This window comes from Monodelphis domestica, chromosome 1 (assembly GCF_027887165.1).
Source record: "Monodelphis domestica isolate mMonDom1 chromosome 1, mMonDom1.pri, whole genome shotgun sequence".
Lineage (NCBI taxonomy): Eukaryota > Metazoa > Chordata > Mammalia > Didelphimorphia > Didelphidae > Monodelphis > Monodelphis domestica.
In genome coordinates this window covers 538,470,389-538,491,116 of record NC_077227.1, presented here as the reverse complement: position 1 = coordinate 538,491,116, position 20,728 = coordinate 538,470,389, and the positions used below count along the sequence as shown (strand labels likewise).

The window sequence follows — 20,728 nt, the reverse complement described above, 5'->3', positions numbered from 1 at the left end:
AATACTAAAACAGAATCCCAAACTAAATTTACAAAGAACACAAATACAATATGTTTTACTTAAAATATTTTTTACTTACTAATGATAACTAAAAGTATAAATTTCAGGGAAGGTATATTATGAAATTTAGTGAAAATTTGTGTTATTTAAAATTTTTTATAGTGTGGTAGAACTGATGAAGCACTTTACATTATCCTTTTCTCTATTCCCACAAGCATTTGTGAAAACAGCTGAGGAAGAAAATATTTTTACAGATGAGGAACCTGAGGCTGAGAGGTCACTACACTATTTGCCCAGGATCACATGGACAGTATATGGCAGAACTAGGACATGAACTCCAAGTCAGAAAGTATTCTTTATACTTCATGTAGCCCTCATGCACATTCAAAATCAAGATAATCAAAAGTGACAGAATAATATAAGACAACACAGGATTCCTATCAAATTTTATACTAAAGACTACTGGGATGTCAAAATGCATCACCTAGAGCACATCATTTGGAGGCAGAAGTGAATCTGGAACACAGACCAGGCTTGAGCCCTTTGAAAAACATAAACCAATAGGCTGAGCTTATAAATTATCAATATGCATGACTTACAGACTATAGAATTGACTAAAATATTTTCAAAAGAAGAAACATACCTTTGTAAGGATGGTTTTACCATAATTTTTTGTGCTGGTCAAACCACTGTTCAGAAAGATGTTCTTGTTCCAGACTGTGCTATAATAAGCTAGAGGAAAAGAGGGAAGGAGGGAAAGACAAACTGCTTATGAAATATATTTACATGTAATTCTTTCTCTCTCTTTTCCCTTCCACCATCCCACTTCTTCCTTCACTCATGCTCCAGGCACCCTGGTTACCAATACCAAAATCATATTCATTTGAGAACTAAAAAACAATCTTACCTTTTGGACAAACACCTCCATGACTGTTTGTTCTGGGAGATCCAACATATGCTAATCCAAGAGTTCCCATATCAAAATCTTGATACGTGAAAAGATGTGCAAGGCAAACTTTTGATGCATCCTCAGCTATATCAAAGCTGAATTGCTTTAAGAAATTAAGATGCAAAGTTGTATCACTCTAAATGATATTGCTATAAAGTGTTCCCAAATAAAACTCTATTACCATTCTCAGCCCAGAATTACAGCCCACCAATTGCTCCAGAGCTTTTTAGAAAGCCAGGTATCTTATCTACCTATCTGAACTCCAACCAGCTGTCCAATATATAACTGTCCAATATGATGCCTAACAGGAAGAGCTAAATAAGAGTAAAATAGCTCAGCAACTTTTTATAGATATTCAGGGCTAAAGCCACAAGATGTGCTGACAAGGAACCCAAGAAGACATTGTAATTTTAAAGTGGATTTTAAAACTCTCCCAAGGAACTATTTGCAAAAAAAGGTTCCTTGGGGAAAAAAAACAAACAAACTGATAACACTACTTTATCACTTCCAGGCTACCTAAAAGACTACATGTAACACTACTTTGTCAAGAGTGATATTCCAAAGGGAGAAAAACACCAATAAATTTCATGGCATTGTAATATTTTTTAAATATCTGGGGTTTATTCAGGTATTAGGCTGTCAAACACAGTAGTAAATGCCCATGAATGTTATTTACTTGCTTTGTCCCTCACTTTTTGAAAATCCATGAAACAGAAACATTTGACTTTCAGTTCTTTTCCTTTACAAATAGTTTGTGAAATTTAGACTCTGTCTACAAATTCCTTCAAGTGCTCTCAAGAAAATTAAATGTTTTCCTTTAGATATCTGCCATGTCCTGATGGTAGAATCATCTAAAATTATCAGACACAAGGTTTTAAAAGCAAAACATATAGTTCTTCTTTCTCTCTAATTAATTTAATAGCTATAGGACACTTTATTGTTTACAAAGGGCTTTTCTCACAATAACTCTGGGATGAATATGCTGATGGACTCTATCTTTGCTTTACACAACAACCCTATAACAAAGCCTACAGAGGTATTAAAAAATCTCCATTTCAAAAATTAGAGAACTGGGGCTCAAAGAGCTTTTGTGTGTTATTTAGCTAGTAATGGGAAAGCTAGGACTAAGACACAGGCCTTTTGATTCTAGTTTCATTCAAAACTCTTTCACTACAACACGCAAGAAAAAAATGAAAATTGATATCATCAGAGGGCCTTACCCTCCAACTAGATCAATCCATCAACCAATAAGAATTTTTTCAAGTGCCTACTATGTATAAGGCTGTGCTAGAATTAGGAACATAAGTCCCCAGCTCTTGCCCTCAGGGAGTTAGCAGAAAGAGATATGTGCAACTATGTCAGTGTTATAGTTATTTTCCAGAGCTCATAGCAAATATTGAGGCTCCTTCCACTGATGTGTGCAAATACCAAACAACTGGTACAGCAGAAAGAAGGTACTTCCTGAAAGTATTCTGTTCATTAGACTTCTCAGTGAAAGAGCTAAAAGGGTCTGTAAAGTTTCCCAAAGCTGCTTTTCCTGCCATATAATAAAAAAATAAAAGCTAAATGAATTATTCCTGTCCCAATGCTCTCTTTTACAAATGTGTACACCTGAGTTAAATTTCATGTGAATATTCCTTAAATGAGTCACTGCATCTAAAACTCTGACCTACTTCTAGTAACATCTTCACATCCCAAGCATCTTTCTCTCCATCGGGATAACTTTTTGCCATGTTAAAGTGTTTTTCACCAGGTTTTACCACTTGAGGTGTCTTGAGGATACGAATCTATACTTAAAAAGAGGATATAATTAGAGTAAAGCCAAAAATAAGTAAACATCAAACCTGCTAAGTAGTTTATAAAACAAAATGAGAAGCACAGTTAAAAAACTGAACCTACTCCAATAAAAGATGTACAGTTACTAATATACTTAATTTTTTTTATATAGATAGTTCTCTTGTGGAAATTTCAGAAATTAAAACTTGGAAGTTCTGAGATTAGAATAAGATTAATTATAATTTAGAAGATCCAGAAATATAAAAGTAAAGGTAATAATGTTTTTAAAAATAGAGGTTTAAAGTCATTGTGGACCATAAAATGAAGATGTAATATTATATGATATATAGCAATTCTTGTAACTAACAGGAAAAATTATAGGGAATATAAGTGTTCTAAGTCTAGTTCACATAAATATTCTACCCTTTTAATTTTTCACAGAAGATTTAGCAGAAATCAAACTAATGTCTTATATAAGGAGAGAAAAAAAAATCACTCAAACCTGAAACCTCCAAATTTTAGGAACACAGAACTGGTATTCTTATTACCAATTTGTTATTTTTTTTAAACCCTTACCTTCTCTCTTAGAATTGATATAAGTATCATTCCCAAGGCAGAAGTGTAGTAAGGGCTAGACAATGGGGATTAAGTGACTTGCCCAGAGTCACACAGCTAGGCAGTGTCTAAGACCAGATTTGGACCTAGGGCCTCCTGTCTTTAGGCCCAGCTCTCTATACACTGAGCCACCTACCTGCTCCATCCAATTTATTTGAAAAGGCTCTCTCCATTCAAAACAACAATAAAAACAACACCCTACAATGTAGCAGAAGAATATGGAAAGAAATACAAAAGCAACAATTTCTATACTAAAACATGTTAGTATATTGGATGTCTATCAAGTTTGAGTGTTCTTTTCAAATAGTTTTATCAAAATAACATGACACTAGCAATATGCTATGATTAACTTGACAATAGACACATGCTGAAAGGCGATATTATAAAAATTCACATATATTTACTAAAAGTCTTCCCCCATACTTTCCTCTGTTTTTAGAGTTTTCTTCCTCTTCAAATTAACCCTCTATTATATTTGTTTGTATTCTCCCAAGTAGAATGAGCAGAGAGCACATTTCCTAGGTGCTCTATATAGCTTCCTAGTCTTCTTGCCTCAAGTCCCGACTCCAGTTCATTCTCCAAAAACTGCTAAAGTGATTTTCCTAGATTTTAGATTTAACCATTCCCCTTTCCTTCCAGAAACCTTCCCCACAGCATAAACCCTAAGGACTCTCTTGTCTTTGGGATAGAACGTTTATATTCTTCTTTATGAAGTTTAAGGACCTTTATAATATAACCTGAACTGATCCTTTCCTGTCTCATTATATATTCTTTCCCTTCCTGTACTCTACCACTGAGGCAATTGTCCTTCTTAACTTTGCACTGTTGTCCCCTACTCTTAGCAGGTACCTCTCTTCCCCTTCACCTCATAGAATTCTTTATCTTCTTTGAGACTCAGCTTGGGCTCCATCTTCTACATAAACTTTGTCCAGGGATCAATACTCTACTGCTTGGAACATAGTAAGCACTAATAAATTCTTGTTCATTAATTAATACACTCAGTAGCTGGTACCCTCCCTCTTAAAAATATTTTGTATTTCTTTATCATTTATTCTGTAGGTATCAAACATTTATTAAGCACTCGGTATGTGCTAGGCTTATATGAAGAACTGAGAATAAAAAGAAAGGGGGGAAAAAACCCTGCCCTCCAGAAGCTGGTCTTCTACTGAAGAACACAACATTTATCTGAGGAATAAATATAAGATATGTATGTACATATACATGAGAGAGAGATATGCACATGAACAGAGTGTATATGTGTGTGTGCAAGTGTATGCATGTATGTGTGTGTACGTATATAGGACAGATGGAAAAGAAGGGGAAGGATCTAGCAACTGGCAGGGGCTGGGAAAGGCCTCTGTGAAAAATTAATCTTGAATTGGGATATTTTCTTGAAATAATTTTACTTTTATCCTCCCCCAAGAATAGTCTGATTCTAAGATCAGGCTGAAGCATTTTCTTCCTTAGCCTATGAAACTAGATTGAGTCCTCCCTTCTTTTGTTTAGAACTTATAGGATTAAAGGCAGAGTAAACCCTCACCCACTGGAAAGATTAAAGGATGCCAGCAAACTCTAGCAGCCATGTTGGCCTCCATGTGATTGAATGTTGGCATCTTCCAGGATGAAGCAGTCACTCCCCTCTTTTGATGAAGTAATGAGGGAGGAATTGGGGTCTCTAAGACCATCTCTTCAGTGGCTATTTACCAATCACAGAAGTCTTGGGATGCCAAGGGAAAGGACTGACTGGTGAGGACACAGGGAGTAAATAAAAGAGGTGCATGAGGGGAGCTGGGTCTCTTTTGTTTTCCTGGGCACCTGTTTAGATTTTGGAAGGAGTCAACTGGGTAGTTTAAGATATCTGGAGCAGCCAATAAATTATCTTAAAATTAAGAAATACTGCTTCTTGTGAATCTTAGTCATCAAATCTCTAACAGAAAGTGGCACTTAGGTTTTTTTTGTTTGTTTGTTTGTTTTTTAATTTTTAAAACCCTTACCTTCCGTCTTGAAGTTAATACTGTGTATTGGCTCCAAGGCAGAAGAGTGGTAAAGGCTAGGCAATGGGGGTCAAGTGATTTGCCCAAGGTCACACAGCTGGGAAGTGGCTGAGGCCAGATTTGAACCTAGGACCTCCCATCTCTAGGCCTAGCTCTCAATCCACTGAGCTACCCAGCTGCCCCTGGCACTTAGTCTTAAAGGAAATTGGGGTGGGGAGGGTGGGTTAAAAGAGGATGATGAGCACTGAGAGTGTTCCAGGTTTGGGGAACAGCCAGTGCAAAAGTATAGAAATGAGAGTAAAGTGTAATGTCTGAGGAATTCACTTTTGTGCCTGGCACTGGTCCCTATTCTTATAGTTCAAGAAAAAGCATAGAAATTTGTGTTTGGGAAAACTAAATGTCAATGTTTTGACATGTACAAATGTCATTTGTATATTTACAAATTTAATGTCATAAATATCAATAAGCATTTAGTAAACACATACTGATTTTAAAACCCTGAGCTACATCCTATAGAAGACAAAAAGTGAGTATAAAACTTGGTTCCTGGGTATGAGGCTCTTACATTCAAGTAAGAGAACTAGTATAACTACATGGGAAACAATAAGCATTAGAAGCTGAGGGAAAGGAGAAACTACTATAAGTTATAGTGATGTAACAAAAATTCATGAATGAGAATATGCTAATGTAAATATGGAACAGAGAGTTCCATCCACTCCATGAGGAGGTGCAGTGGATGGAAAGAGAATCTTAGAGTAAGGTAGACAGGGGTCAAGTTCTGCCTCAGACACATGCCTGTTGTATAACACTAGGCAAAAAGTCACTTAACAACTCTTAGGACCCTAGAAAACTCTCAGAGACTATAAAATGTAGAACAATTGCTCATCTTCCATCAGTAGAGGGAGTTTTCTTATGGGAGTTCCCCTAGCGCAATGAAATTTCATACCCCTAGCCTAGAAGTATTTTCCGTTTTGCTACAAAAGATTAATAAAAGAAATATCATCTAGTTCAGTCGAAGAATCACTAGTATAATTCACTGATTTCATTGAATATGAAAATAGTGTTTAAAAAATTTTTAATCATAATTCACATTTGAATACAAATTAGCCAGCCATCTCCAAAAAGCACTTTACTAGGACCTATAGGAAATATAAAGATTAAATAAAATAGTCCCTTGCTCTCATGAAAATCACTCTACTAGTTAGGTATGCCTGATAACAAAAGTTCAATTAAAAGTACAATTTTCAGTCAATAAGAAATAAGCTACATCCATTGATGAATACCTGTTCTATTTGTATGCCATAGCCTTTAAAACCTGCATTGTCCCAGGATGTATTCCGATAGATGTCATCAACTCTGTCAATCAGCTCAATCTAAAGATGAAAGGAAAGGAAATCATATAGAGCTATGCAAATTGGTATAATACAATACAAAACTAAAAGACTCCTTCCAGAGAGAACTCCAGTAAAAAGTTTCTACTAATCATTAAATAGGCTGTATCCCTACTATTACCAATGATGACTTGCTCATTGTTGATAGGAAAGGAAGACTAGCCATGTAGCAAAAATAAGGATAAGAGATGAATACCACAAGTTTTATACTTATCCATGAAATGTTACAGACCCAGAGGAATGCCTCCAGAGCAATGTGTACCTCCTATATTGGAAGATTTATGGGAGGATATGGACAACAATGGCACAGAATGAGAAGGAATGAATGGCTATGGTTTGTTTCACTAGTAGGAATACCCACAATGATGACTCCACTGAAATAATGAAATATTAATCTCTTATGAACATTTAAAGTATCAAAATTTATCAGCAAATGAATAATAAGAACAGATTCCCAATTTAAAAAATAATATTTATTTCAAAATTTTACTAGAGACAAGGATTATATTGAATTAGTACTTCCCTTAGTACTTTGCATGGGGATAGAACCATTTCTTATCAAATGCCACAACTTACACAATAAATCTATTCACTGGCCATAGGACGGGTTTGAGGGGTAGGAGGGTAGGAGAAGAAAGCAAAAGGGTTTTGAGAGCAAGGCCATGAGGACTATGTATTTATTGGACCAGGCTAACAATACATGAATAGCTTGCATTGTGGAAGATTCAATATGGTTAATGAGGTCATCCTATGAAAAATGTCAATGAAATATACCACTCTTTTGATTATTCAAATACCCATGAATTAAGAACTAATTTCTATTTTCAATGTTACTTTAATTTTTCCTGTGGCATTCTAACATTCGAAACTCCAAAGTTACAACTCTCTATTCATATATCTATATTTATACCACACACACACACACACACACACACACACACTGCCCATAAAGATACACTTATCTATATATACAGTAGTAACATTGGAAGCATCTAGCAATGCATTCTATTAGGACAATTTTTATAATTTTCAATAGGCAGTCTGGTTTATACAAAGAAGTGAGCTCTCTCACAATTAAATAGTAAGAAAGTGAAATAAAGCTTTAAAAATATTTATAGATTCAGTGTAATATACATTTTCATAAACCTCAAACTAAGTCTGCCTTAAAACAATCTGGAATCTCTTGAGTGAGCCCTCAGAAAATAATACATATAAACAGATTTTTATCTTGTTAGGGCTTCAAATCAGAGCAGACATCTCTCAGATGCTTCCCTCCATGACTTTTTCTCCCAGTCAATTATCTTATCTACTGTCAAATACTTACTAAGTAATTTGTAGTTGTGCTCTCTTCCCCTCTGCCCATGTACTTGTAAAAACGATGGTCTGCTACCACCAGTAACTTGCATGTATTCTTCAATGGATTTGGAGGAGCTCTCTTCTCCCGATGAACATGCACTAATATGAATTTTTTACATACTATTAAATTTATCAAAATATGAACTCTTTGACAGTTAATATATTTTAAATGTATGAGGCTATAAAGGTACTATTATTTGAATATTAAACTTAATTCTTTTAAAGACCAATTGTAGAAAGTAAAAGAAAATTTAAAAATTAACATAAGTCAAGAGAAAATAAAAGGTTTTCTTAACCTTACAAATAAACAATAAAATTCCTAACAGTCTAATCACCATGAACCCATTCTTAGAGTCAAAAAGTTCTTATCTTCTTCTGGCACTGAATAAGAGCTCAACAACTTCCATTTGGATCTTTCCTATGGACTTAAATTATAACTTGCATTACAATTACTTGTATGTATGCCTTAAACCTCACCCTAAGTTTCTTAAGAGTTGTTGCTGTCTTACTATATCTTTGTATCCCCAGTGCCTATTACAATGCATTGCACATAAGCAAACAAATAAACCTGGACAAATAAATGAATAATGTATAATAAAGCCAATGTTTGTGGAATTGAAGTGATCCAAAGAAACACATACAAAAATAATGTCAATCAGTATTTTTAAAATCTTTGATATTTTTCCTTACTAGAACCTTCAAGAGATTTTGAGAAATGCTAAATTTATACACTCGCATTAGTGTCTATTTACATTAGAAATATTTCCTTTGGACTGAGATGAGCAAAGATGAACATGAAATGAAACCCAAAGTAGCCTCAAAACTCCCTAATAGAACTCAAAATCTCTGACTCAGCCTAAGCATTCATGTGTCCAGAATAAGAAACACAACAGTATCACTGTGTTGTTTAGGCCATATCTGGAAAATCGTGTTTTGCTCTGTGTGCCACATCAATTTAAGAGCAACACAAACAAAGCATGTTCTGGAGGCTACTTGCAACTATACTATACAACGATAAATTAAAGAAACCATGAAGAAAAAAAATCCAAGAGGAGAATACAATTTGCTTCAAATGTGAAAGACTGATATATCACAGGGCCTTGAACAAAATATGTACTTAATTAACTGAAAATGGGGAAAAGGGATTAGACTTAGTTCTAGAAGGCAGAACTGGGATCACAGAGAAGTTAGAGACAAAGAAATTTGGGGAGACTAGAAGAACTTTTAAATAATTTTATTTGTTAATGGATTTCCCAAAACTAAACTGCTTTAAAGCAGAAATTAGATCCATTAGGAATCTGTATTGATAATTATAGGATGGAATAAAAGTTTGGACTAGATGATGACTAAGCATTCTTGCAATCTTAAAGTCTATTATTTGGATTTTTCAATGCTTCTAATACTAATTTTAATCAATTGTATCTCATAATCTATAATATTTTACTTTTGGTATTTAGGAATTATTAATAATAATTCTGAAAATCAGATGACTTTTTTTCAATACTGAATTTTACTTGCCACACAGGTGCAACATGGTGGGACCAGAATGCTTAGCACACAGTACATGTATAATAAATGCTTGAGGAACAGTACTAACTGGAATATAGGAAAGAACAATGAACTGGGAGTCAAGAGATCTGGCTTCTAGTTCTGACACTATTATGAGCTAGATAAGTGACTTAATCAAGCAGTTAGTGTACACAGTCTATCAGAGGCCCTTTCCAACACTAATATTCTGTGATTATAATTATATATATATATACATATATATATATAATTATGATTATATATATATGATATATGTAATTTATCTTCGCCTTCACTAGTGCTTTTAACATTGTGCATAAAAGAGACAATGTTAATCCAGTAACACTTGTGTCAGTATTCTCTTTTCTTACCAGTAGGCCTCATATACTAAAGTTATCTGACAATCATATTAGGTATTATTCAATTTCTAATATTAGATGCAAATTTCTAATTCTTAGGTGAAATATGCTTTAATTCCCACCTTTATGTAGTTCTCTGTCTTCTAGTCCTTTAGGGAGCAATTCCTCTTTTTCAATCTTCAAATAACCACACACTTTTGGAGACTGAAAACGTGAAACATTCTTGATATCTTCAGATTTATAAACCAACATTCTTTTGTCCTGGGTATTGTTAATAAATCTCCAGAGTGGCTAAAATATATTATAAAAAATATAAAATATGACTATGAGACACTATAAATATGTACTATTACATATACTATAATATTCAGCAAACACAAAAAAATACCTACTTTGGGGGATATTTCTTTTCTCATGTATCTAGATCTGAAATAGATTTTATATTCTATTTACTCTAAGTATCTATGACAGTCATATATATGATATTTAATTTTATTTAAGGGAGGTTTCTGTGCTGACAAAATCAATTTTTAAAATCAGGAATCTAAGGCTCAAAGAGGTAAAATGACACTAAGGCTACCCAGATAATTGAAGGCAAAGCTAGGACTAGAACTTGGGTTTCCAGATCCCTAGTGTTCCTTACCTTCTTTGCAGGATCAAAAATTTGGGGAGATTTATCAATAATTTATTAATAAGGCTATAAGGTTTTTATTACATTAAAAAAAGTTTCCTTCTCTACATACACAAACAAGTTATGTAATATATATTTAAAAGGGAAAAGCAGTCATTTTAAATGTAATATGTAAATATGCTCCTTTACTAATTAGACATATAGATCTTTCTTGATTTGAACCGAAGAACATCCTCTTCCATACTATTATAGGTTTTTTAAACAGCTAATAACTGATACCAAAATCATTATTAGAGAATATATTATGCTAAAATTCAAAATTTACCATTTTCAGAATAAGAAACAAGATTTTACACTAGGAAGGTTTACAGTTTATATCACTAATTTTACTCAAAAGTGACTAAATATACATGATTTGGACTTTAAAGCAAGCATTTCAAAAGATGTCCTAGTTGTCACACAATGAATGCTGACTACACCCACTTATTCAATTCTACTGCTTTAATTGTTAGCCTAAAAATATCCATTTTAAAGGAAGGGAAAGGAGCTCCTTTAACATGAATCTCATTGTTATAAATTTCAGATTGGATATTAATAAATTTGGATGAATCTCAAAGCATAATTTAGCTATGGAGAGCATTATTTATTAAGCAACACCATACACAAACATAAAATTGTACCTTTTATATAAACAAGCATCATTTACATGTTCTTATCTAATTCAAAGTCAAATTTTAAAAAGGATAAAATTGTTCAGAAATTAAGTCTCTAGGATATAACTATTCAAGATTAGCCTCAGGGTAGCTTTATGTTTCAATTCTATCACCTTTTAAAAAACAATAGAATGATAACAAAACCCAAGCCTGTGAGCTATGAAGGTAGAAAATAAATTATTTCCAAGTAGTACAATAGTCTCAAGTATGAAAAGTTGGTAGCTTAATGATCAGTGAAATCTGTTGCTGACTGGCTGACAAGAGACACTGCTTAACAAGTATTTGTTGATTTAATTTTGATTGGTTTTCATTTCAGTTAGTGTAAGTGGTAAATTTAGGGTTGAGACTGAATGTAAAAATTATTGGTCACCAGGGATTTAATTTCTTAAATCCCAAATGAAGCACTCAAGTCAGAATGGAATTTTATGGTGATTTAATTACAATAGGAGGGAGGGAGAAGGAGAGGGAGAGGGAGAGAGAGGAAAAAAAGAGTTAATTTAAACTGCTCCAGCTCAGCCAAAGGGGTCTTCCCTGAGAGCCAAGGCAAAAGGGAGTCAGTCTTATCACTCACCACGTGACCGTCCCAAGGAAGTTAGCTGTCTGAGGGAGCTCCTCCAGGCTCAAGTTTCAGGATCTAACTAGCCTCCAGCTTTCCCCACAGGAAGTGACAAGAATTCCAAAGTCACTTCCTGCGTCTCAAGGGTGCCAATGGTGGCTCAAGTTTGGCTTAGGACAGCCCAGGGGACAGTCAGTTGTTTCTGATTAGTCACTTGCTAGCACATGCCAGTGTAGTGTGGGTGTGTACATTCCTGGGTGCTAGACTAAGCAAGATGAAGAAATTCTAAAAATCACATTAGACCATGGCCTGATTTTTGGAGATGTGAGCATTACTCATACAGGGTACCTTTTTTATTTCTAGAATAGTACATCAATATGCATATGAGAGAAAACAAATATTTGGAATTCTTGGCTAATAAAAGAGCCATTTCTATCATATATCATACATGCAATCTAAGCAGTTTGGACTTGGCTTTCACTAGCCATTCTTCAATTGCAAAGAAGCTGCCAAAACAATGGGAAGAACACCTTAAAGTTCTTACTTTGGATACTGGTTATCAACTATTACTTAAATTCACAATGTTTTTGAAGGGGTGACTTTGAGGGTTAGATGGGAATTAATCCTTTTTTTTATCTTAAAGAAAATGATATACTCTTTTAATAAGGATAATCAGATTATTATAAGGAAGACAAGGTATAAGACAGAAGAGGGTAAGAAAAGAAGAAGGCTTCCTTTCTCTCTTGCCATGTGCTCTGCATGTGACTTCTTAAAGTACTAAGAAAAACAGGATGCAGCTTTAGTGACATTTTTATGTCTTAAAAAAAAAATTAAAATGCCCTCCAACTTATTCTGCTTCCTAATCTTTCTAAAGAAAAAAAAAATTAATGTTGATTTTGGAGATCTAATTACAAAAAGAAAAAATAACATCAGTAAAAATGACATTTACTTCTATATTAATAAGCAAATAGATGGAAAACACCATTCCTAAAAGGCCATGTATATTTGACATTGAAAATGAGACAAAAAAATTACCTCTATGTTATATTCTGCCCCATCTGTATTGATTCTTACTGTAAAGTCATCGTCACCTATATGGGCCAGAACTCTGGAGTTGTGTTCACCTTAAATCAAGAAAAAGAACAAAACTAATGAAATTGCTATTGGAAAATACCCCAAACCAAATTTTACCTGAGGCATGTATAAATGGAGATTTTGAGCCTTTGGACTTCATCCCCCAGAAGTCCCTTAGTATTTCCCAAAATTCCCTTTTCCTGTGTCCCCACATTTTGCATAATTGTATTTAAGTGGCTGTAACTCCTCTTTCTTGCTCTTTTTGGACCTGCAACTGGGCTGAATTCAGGCAGTTCGCTTTAATTATTAATAATAAAACTTTATAAAATATAATACTTAGTTATTAAATATTAATTTTAAAACTCACAGGCAGAAATTCCATCAAATTTCAGTAAAAAAATTAGTGGCCCAGAGGGTCAAACTGACAACCAAGACTTTATTGGTATTTGTCTGGAAAAAAGTACAAAAAATCTACAACAGGGAGCATAACTCAGTGGATTGAAAACCAGGCCTAGAGACAGGAGGTCCTAGATTTGAATCTGGCCTCAGACACTTCCTAGCTGTGTGATCCTGGGCAAGTCACTTAACCTCCATTGCCTAGCCCTTACCACTCTTCTGCCTTGGAACCAATACAGAGTTTGATTCTAAAATGGAAGGTATGGGTTAAAAAAAATTTTTTTTTAATCTATAGCAAAGACATGCTTTATATATATATATATATATATATATATATATATATATATATATCCAATGGAAAATTTAACATACGGGCACAAATGAAATAGTCATATATCATACCTTATCTATAACTTCACAAAGCAAACATAAAACTACACTAGAGCTGGATGTATGGAAGTGGAATTATCTCTACTTAAAAAGAAGAAATTCACTTTATTTTTGTTGGGTGACAGATAAGCCAATATCCATTTTTTTCCACTACATGTTCTACTGATTTGTTAGTGTATCAATTTCAAAAAAGAATTTATATTTAAAGAAAATACCAAAGGAATTAATGCCATGTCTTCCCTTGAAAGGGAATATATAGATAAAATGAAGCTGTATTTTCTTAACTTGGGCAAAGGCTCAAGGCACGTGCAACAATTCTGCTTACACTTACCCACTACATGCCCTGAGAAGAAATCTTGCCATTTTACAGGATATTCTTGCTCTTCTTTCCCATCCACAACCAATACTTTGAAATTTTGTGAAAAGCGTTCAGCACTTGATGTTAGATATACCTTAAAATGTCTGAAGAATAACAGGATTGTTTAATTCTAACCAAATATCAGAATACAAACCTATGAATTTTCCTAAGTCAGGAAAACAGTTGAGTAGCTTGTCAGAATCATTAAGCATGAAGGGTAATACTCATCTAGTAAGGGGTAGTAGGTAAAAATTATAGAAGAGACACAGCTTGGAAATCAAGCGTTATTGACAATGGTAAAATTCAACAAAAGGTCTTGTATGTTACCTTCCCTGAAGTATTTAAAGAACAAGTAACACCAAAAGTCTTGGAATAGTTTAGGTTCAAGTTCAAAAAGCTATCAGGTTATCAGAAAAATTAAATACACATACCAACTATACCATCTTATGTTTTTTTTTAGCACTGCTATACTTCCCTCTCATACTAGAAATAACCTGTCTCCTGTCTATAAACTTCATCTTGAAACATGGCAGTCTAGAACTACGTAAATATTAAAATAGGCATTTTGATATTTAAGACTTCCAATTGTCCCTTAACAATTCCATTATTCTCATGAAGGGGTGACTCTGTAGGGTTGTAGTTGTCAATTTTTCAAAAATTATCAGCAAAGTACCCTAAAAGTAGCATAAAAACTAGAAATGATGAAAAGTTTCCTCAATTTCTGTCTCAGCAAGTGGCAAGAAAAATTTTTGCTATCTGTCATATTGATAATAGATGTTACTTCCATATTAGATAATTTAAGTCTTTAAATGCCAAAGAAAATAATGGGTGGGGAATGTTGCCACAGCAATAAGTATTTTTAATTTTTGAAGCATAACAAGTTGTTTTGTTGGTTTGTTTTTTTTTAGAAATGATTTTTTGGTCAGAGAGAAAAACAACAGAATATTATTTTATAAAATCTATGAAAATTTCTCTCTGTTCTTCAAAGCTTATCTTTTATACATTCATAATTATACTTTTTCTTTCAACTATTTTGAGGGGTACAATAAAAAAACATTCTTTTTTTTACATTCTTAATGAACTTTGTAAGTGTCTTCATGTCAGTTTTATTCACTATTATTTGAACGATGGCAAAGCAGTCCTTGTTTTCTAGACAAAGACTTGCGTGTTTGGTAATTTAAAATCTTGTCACGTGACAATTAGAAATCAAGCTTTCTGAGTTTCCAAACTTATCAAGTCACATTTTCTGGCTGGATTATGTATAATATTAAAATATAATTTATATTAATTATAGCTAAAATATTTTCTAAAGTATGTTACTTCTACATACAATTGTCCTACCATTCTCCCTGCTTTTTCCTGATGTGAAACTTTAATGATCTATAATAGTTCAGAGGCCTTCTGGCTTAGCCTTATTTTTAATGAGTTTTTTCTCTTTTTGGTTTTTCTTAGTTCTATTTCTTGACTTCCTCTCATATGAATACAATTTGTTTCAAGATTTTGGGGAAGGGGATAATCACTCAGCTCCCTAAAAATTAGGTTTTTGAGAGTCTACATATAATATTAATAACTGATGTTTACAGTATAGATTTATAATTTACAAAGCATCTTACATATATTACTCAATTTGATCTCAAAAATCAAAATCATAGATTTATTAATGCAATGTCTACTCCAAGTGTTACTATTTTAGAAACTATATAATCATAGGCTTTAAAAAAAGTAAAATAATTTGTTAAATAGGCTGAAAAATACATTTAGTTTTTTTGTTGCAAAAATCCTTTTAGTGTATTATATTACTTACATTTATTCCCATTTAACAAAAATTATTCTCGTTATTATAATCATTCTCATATTATAATCATACATTCTTGGGTAAGTATAAGAAAACAATGTTATAAAAAAAGTTTTATAGTTCCACATCTATATTTTCTCTTGGTCTAGATTAATATGCTTTGAATTGTCTTATTTATCTGACATTGATGGTACATTCAAAAGTTTCACATAAGAAAATTACCTACATAACTAAAGCTTGATGTTTCAGGTGCCCAAGCTTTTTAAAATTGTAAACATCTTGGATGATGATACATTGCTATGTTTTCTTTAATAGAAAAAACTAAACATTATATGATTTTTCTCAGTGATTCATTCATTATCATGAATATCAATTATGTAAAGATTTGTGATTTCATCTGAATAGGAAACTTCTGATGTAGGAATAGATCACAACCTGTATCTACCTTAGATACTGAGCACACAGATTTGCCCAGGATCACAAAGGCAGTAAGTACCAGAAATCTGAAGCCATGCCCAGGGCTCTATTTCAATATACCATGTAGCTTATACTAACATCAGTTACTATACTATAACATATAGTATTCATCTCCACTGGGGCTGTGCAATTATGTAAAGCAATTCAGACCTGTAAGTTAAATGGAACCAGAATGATGCACTTCAGTGTTCTCATATCACTTTTTCATAGTTTATCTCCTCCCTTCAAGTCAGAAGGAGAGCTATCACTTCCTCCCATCAGTGCAATGTGCTGGCTTCAAGAAGTCCACACACCAATTACCTCTTTAATTTGCTACTTCTGATATGCTTTGAGGAAGCAAATCAGATTGTCAAACTTCTCAGTCTTACAGCAACAACGTCACAGAGCAGTTATGAAAATTGTAGACTTCTACCAGAAAGAGTATATGGTCTTGGTGACTTGTTTTTCCTAACAGTCCCCTTTTCATGAGCATCCCTAACAGCAGAGATGGTCAAGGAAACAAAATGTTGGTTAACTGTTATTCTGTCTTCAGTCTTTTCCAAGCTGTACATGAGAAAGAACTTCATGGAACATTATGATTCTCGAATATGTATGTCCAGATTCTTACTCTTTAATGATCTTTACAAGGCTTTTGGAATAATTAAAAAATATATCAGAAGTGCACATGCCCACAAATTTACCAGAACACTCAAAAAATAGTAAAGGTAATTCCACATCAGACAAGTTTCTTATGTGCCATAATGTTTTGGTTTCTTATATAAAGCTTTAGCTTCAGGAATTTAAAAAATGAAATCTTCAAAATTCACAAGCTAATACAAGAGTTACAACTTCTCTAAATGCAATACAGTTGATCAGCTGGTACTCTGAAGGAGATCTAATTATCTAAAATTCATAAAGGCTGAAATGGAAAATATATATTAAGAGGATTTTTCTAACTTCCTCTACACATATGACTGAATTTAATTAAGCAAAAACTTATCAGAATAAGTGCCCTATTATAGAAGAGTAATTTGGGACATATTACAATTATCTTTACCATTCTCTTAAAAAAATAACTTTTAAAGATTTCAATACAACTACTTATCTTAACCAAAGCAAAGAAAGAACAAGAACAAAAATCAATTATTTCACTTTGAATAGTTCTAATTACCTATTTAAGGCTGAAAAAGTCAATAATCTTTCTAAATGTGATGCTGTCTGTAGATCCCTTTTCCTCAAGGAATGTTGCTGGATGTTTGACAAAGAAAGGATATCATAATCTGACAGCATGGAATCAAGCTTCTCTGAAATAAATAAGAAAAATTTAATTGATTTTCAAAAGAACATTCTAAAAAATCTGACAAGATAAAGTAAGACTACTCAGATTTTTAATGAGAAACCTATTTTTCCACTGTTTGGATCTTCTCTATTCATTTGACCAAATCACTGAAGGAGTTTTAGATCTCTCCTGCCATCTAGTCCAATACATATACAGAAGGAACCTGCATTCTAATATATCCGGCAGGTGACTGTCCATCAAACTGTCAGATTGTCAAATAAGAGAAACCCATCCCTTCTCTAGGTAGTACATTTCACTTCTGAACAGTTGCTAGTAAGTTTTTCCTGACATAAAGCCTAAATATGCTTCTTTATCTTCTATCCACTGCTCTAGATTAGGCCCTCTGGGGCCAAACATAACAAATTTAATCCTTAATAACCCTTCAAAATAATAAAAGACAGTTATCATGCACCCCCCCCCCAAGTTTTCTTTTCTCTAGGCTAAATATGCCCAGTTCCTATTTTTAGGTCATCATTTCAAAGCCTTTCACCTATCTTCATGCCCTCTCCTGAATCCATTCCAGCTTATCGATGTTTTCTTAATCTGTGGTGCCCAGAAGTGAACATTGTTACAGTTAAAAGAGTGGTTGGCATAAACTGTGACTGCGAAAATATGGTTTCAAATCAAAAATATAGTGGTCGCCATGGGAAAATCCCCAAATATTAAATATACCTGTCAGCTGGGTTTTATAGAGATTTTAATTAATACAAATTAAGGAATTAATGAAAGGGAGAGAGAGAGAGTAAGAAGAAATAATGAGAAAAGGGCTAGGCCAGCCTAGGCTTAAGCCTTAAGAAAGAGATCAGTCAGTCTTTAATCAACTCACCACAAGATTTGTCCCAAGCAAGATTCTAGTGTTCAGAGAGACAAGTTTCTTATGTGCCATAATGTTTATATAAAGCTTTAGCTTCAGGAATTTAAAAAATGAAATCTTCAAAATTCACAAGCTAATACAAGAGTTATAACCTCTCTAAATGCTCCTCAGTTCAGCTCCTCAGCTCAACTAAGTTCAGCCACCGAGCCCTTCAATTCAGCTTTGGCAAGCTGCTCTTTCAGAGGCCTAAACCTCTTCCTTTTAAAGAAAATTTTCTCCTATGTCACCTCCCCTAAGTTTTCACATCTACCAATCACAGTAGACATTTTCACACGACTGACCATTCTTAATTCACATCTTCTTTAGTTCTCAACTTCTCTGGGTAGACTAAAACTTCTGAGTAAATTCACACCTCTTTGCCCCTTGCAAGTCTGCAAGTTGCCTGACCTTTTAGTGATTAATTTGACCTTCATAGGTACTTAGCACCCTTTTGTATTAGATCTAAAAATAGATTTAGCTTAAGGGCTTTTGCCTCACTATAAGTATGGGTTAAGTACTTTTTCACTGTTCAGTAAGGAGTTTACAACTTTATCTTCCCCTAAAGTATGCTTAAGTATGGGTGGAGTAATGTAAAGTTCTCACATTCCTGATCAAGTACCTTGTTTAAAATGGGGAATGGTCTTAACCAAATGTTCTAAGGTAGAGTCTGAGAATTTTTAACATTCACAAGTCTGAGAAATTTTAAGATTCACAAAATAATAATCAAGATGAAGTCTGACCAAGTTAAAGTGCAGTGAGACTATCATCTTCATTTGCCTAGAAGTTGTGTTCTCTTGATGCTGCCCAACATCACATTAGGTTTTTTAGGGGGATGCTAATGCAACACATGCTGATTCATATCATGCCTAAAGGCCACTAAAACTTCAAGATCTTATTCAGAATAACTGCTTTCTATCCATGTGTTACATTTATAAAATTGATTTTTTAAAAATATTCAAATGTAAGCTTTTACATTTAACCCTATTGAGTTTCATCTCATTAGATTTAGCCCATTGCTCTATTCTAATAACAGGGAGATGGCATGCAACCCCCCACCCACCCACCCCCGACAGAGTGCAGTGCCCCCCCCAAGTGCTGAATACACATTTCCCCCCCACCCCTTGCCCTACACAGGGAAGGGTGGAAGCACTCCCATTGGGCTGCTGGGCAGAGAGGCAGATGATGAGAGAAATGTCTTCAGGCATGTATGCAGAGGGGAAGGGGAGTGGCCCAAGCATTCTTCTCCCCTCCAGCTCTGCAGCCTGTGAGCTTCCCTCTTACCCCAGCTGGGGGAGCGAGGAAGTGCTCCCATTGGGCTGCTAGGCAGAGGGGAGGGGAATGTGAAAAAAATGCCATCAGGCATCCTGGAGAAGTAGGAGGGGAGCAGTTCCGCCCAGATCCTTCTGCCTTTCTAGTAACAAACTCTGCAGAGGGGGAGAAGGTGGCTGCATGCTCAAAGAGAACATGCCATCTCTAGCACCTGTGCCATAGGTTCACCATCACTGCTCTATTCTGACTCCACTGTGTTAGCTATCCTGCACAGCTTTGTATCAACTAAAAATAATTATCATGAATAGCTCCCATTACTAATCTACTGAATGGAATACATTCTAAATTAAACATATCCCTCAAGAATGATGAAAAGCAATGTTATAGACAAGTTAGGGACTAATCGCTTGTCCACTGCACAACAACAATTAAAAAATATAATGCAGGCAACAGGTAGGTGGCTCAGTGGATTGAGAGCCAGGCCTAGAGATGAGAGGTCCTGGGTTTGAATATGACCTCAGACACTTCCTAGCTGTGTGACCCTGGACAAGTCACTTAACCATATGATTCTAAGACAGAAGGTAAGGATTAAATATATATATGGGGTATATGTGTATATATACATATAATATATATACACACACATACATAAACTAGAAAAATGAGGAAAAATAATTTGCTACTTTTAAAATCATAATCTGTCCAAGTCATTTTATACCAACACCACTCTCTCAAACCTGCTCCTTCCTTTCAACTTCTCTATTTATATTATTGGCATGTCAATCTTGCACCACAGTTATTTTACACATTTCTCTCTCACTCCCCATAGCCAACTTACCGACTTCTGTCAGTTCTCCCCAGAATCTGTTTGTTCCCTTTTTCCTATTTCTATTGCATTCACCTCTTCATTACAATTCATCTGTACTATTGA

At 34.2% G+C, this 20,728-nt stretch overlaps 1 protein-coding gene across 3 annotated transcripts in view; it reads right to left on the bottom strand.

The window, feature by feature from the left end:
- The window catches only part of ADAM17 (ADAM metallopeptidase domain 17), a 58,963-nt gene that overhangs the window by 23,449 nt on the left and 14,786 nt on the right, over positions 1-20,728 (bottom strand). Inside the window, exons 2-10 of one of the 3 annotated variants that reach the window (XM_007476152.3) lie at positions 17,508-17,640; positions 14,059-14,189; positions 12,903-12,991; positions 10,090-10,258; positions 8,050-8,180; positions 6,618-6,707; positions 2,623-2,736; positions 908-1,052; positions 644-732 (exon numbers count right to left, since the gene is read on the bottom strand). In XM_007476152.3, the coding sequence (XP_007476214.1) occupies positions 644-732; positions 908-1,052; positions 2,623-2,736; positions 6,618-6,707; positions 8,050-8,180; positions 10,090-10,258; positions 12,903-12,991; positions 14,059-14,189; positions 17,508-17,640 (1,091 nt within the window). Of the gene's footprint in view, positions 1-643; positions 733-907; positions 1,053-2,622; positions 2,737-6,617; positions 6,708-8,049; positions 8,181-10,089; positions 10,259-12,902; positions 12,992-14,058; positions 14,190-17,507; positions 17,642-20,728 lie in introns of those variants that run through there. The other 2 variants (XM_056813317.1, XM_056813318.1) reach the window with 2 other exon arrangements.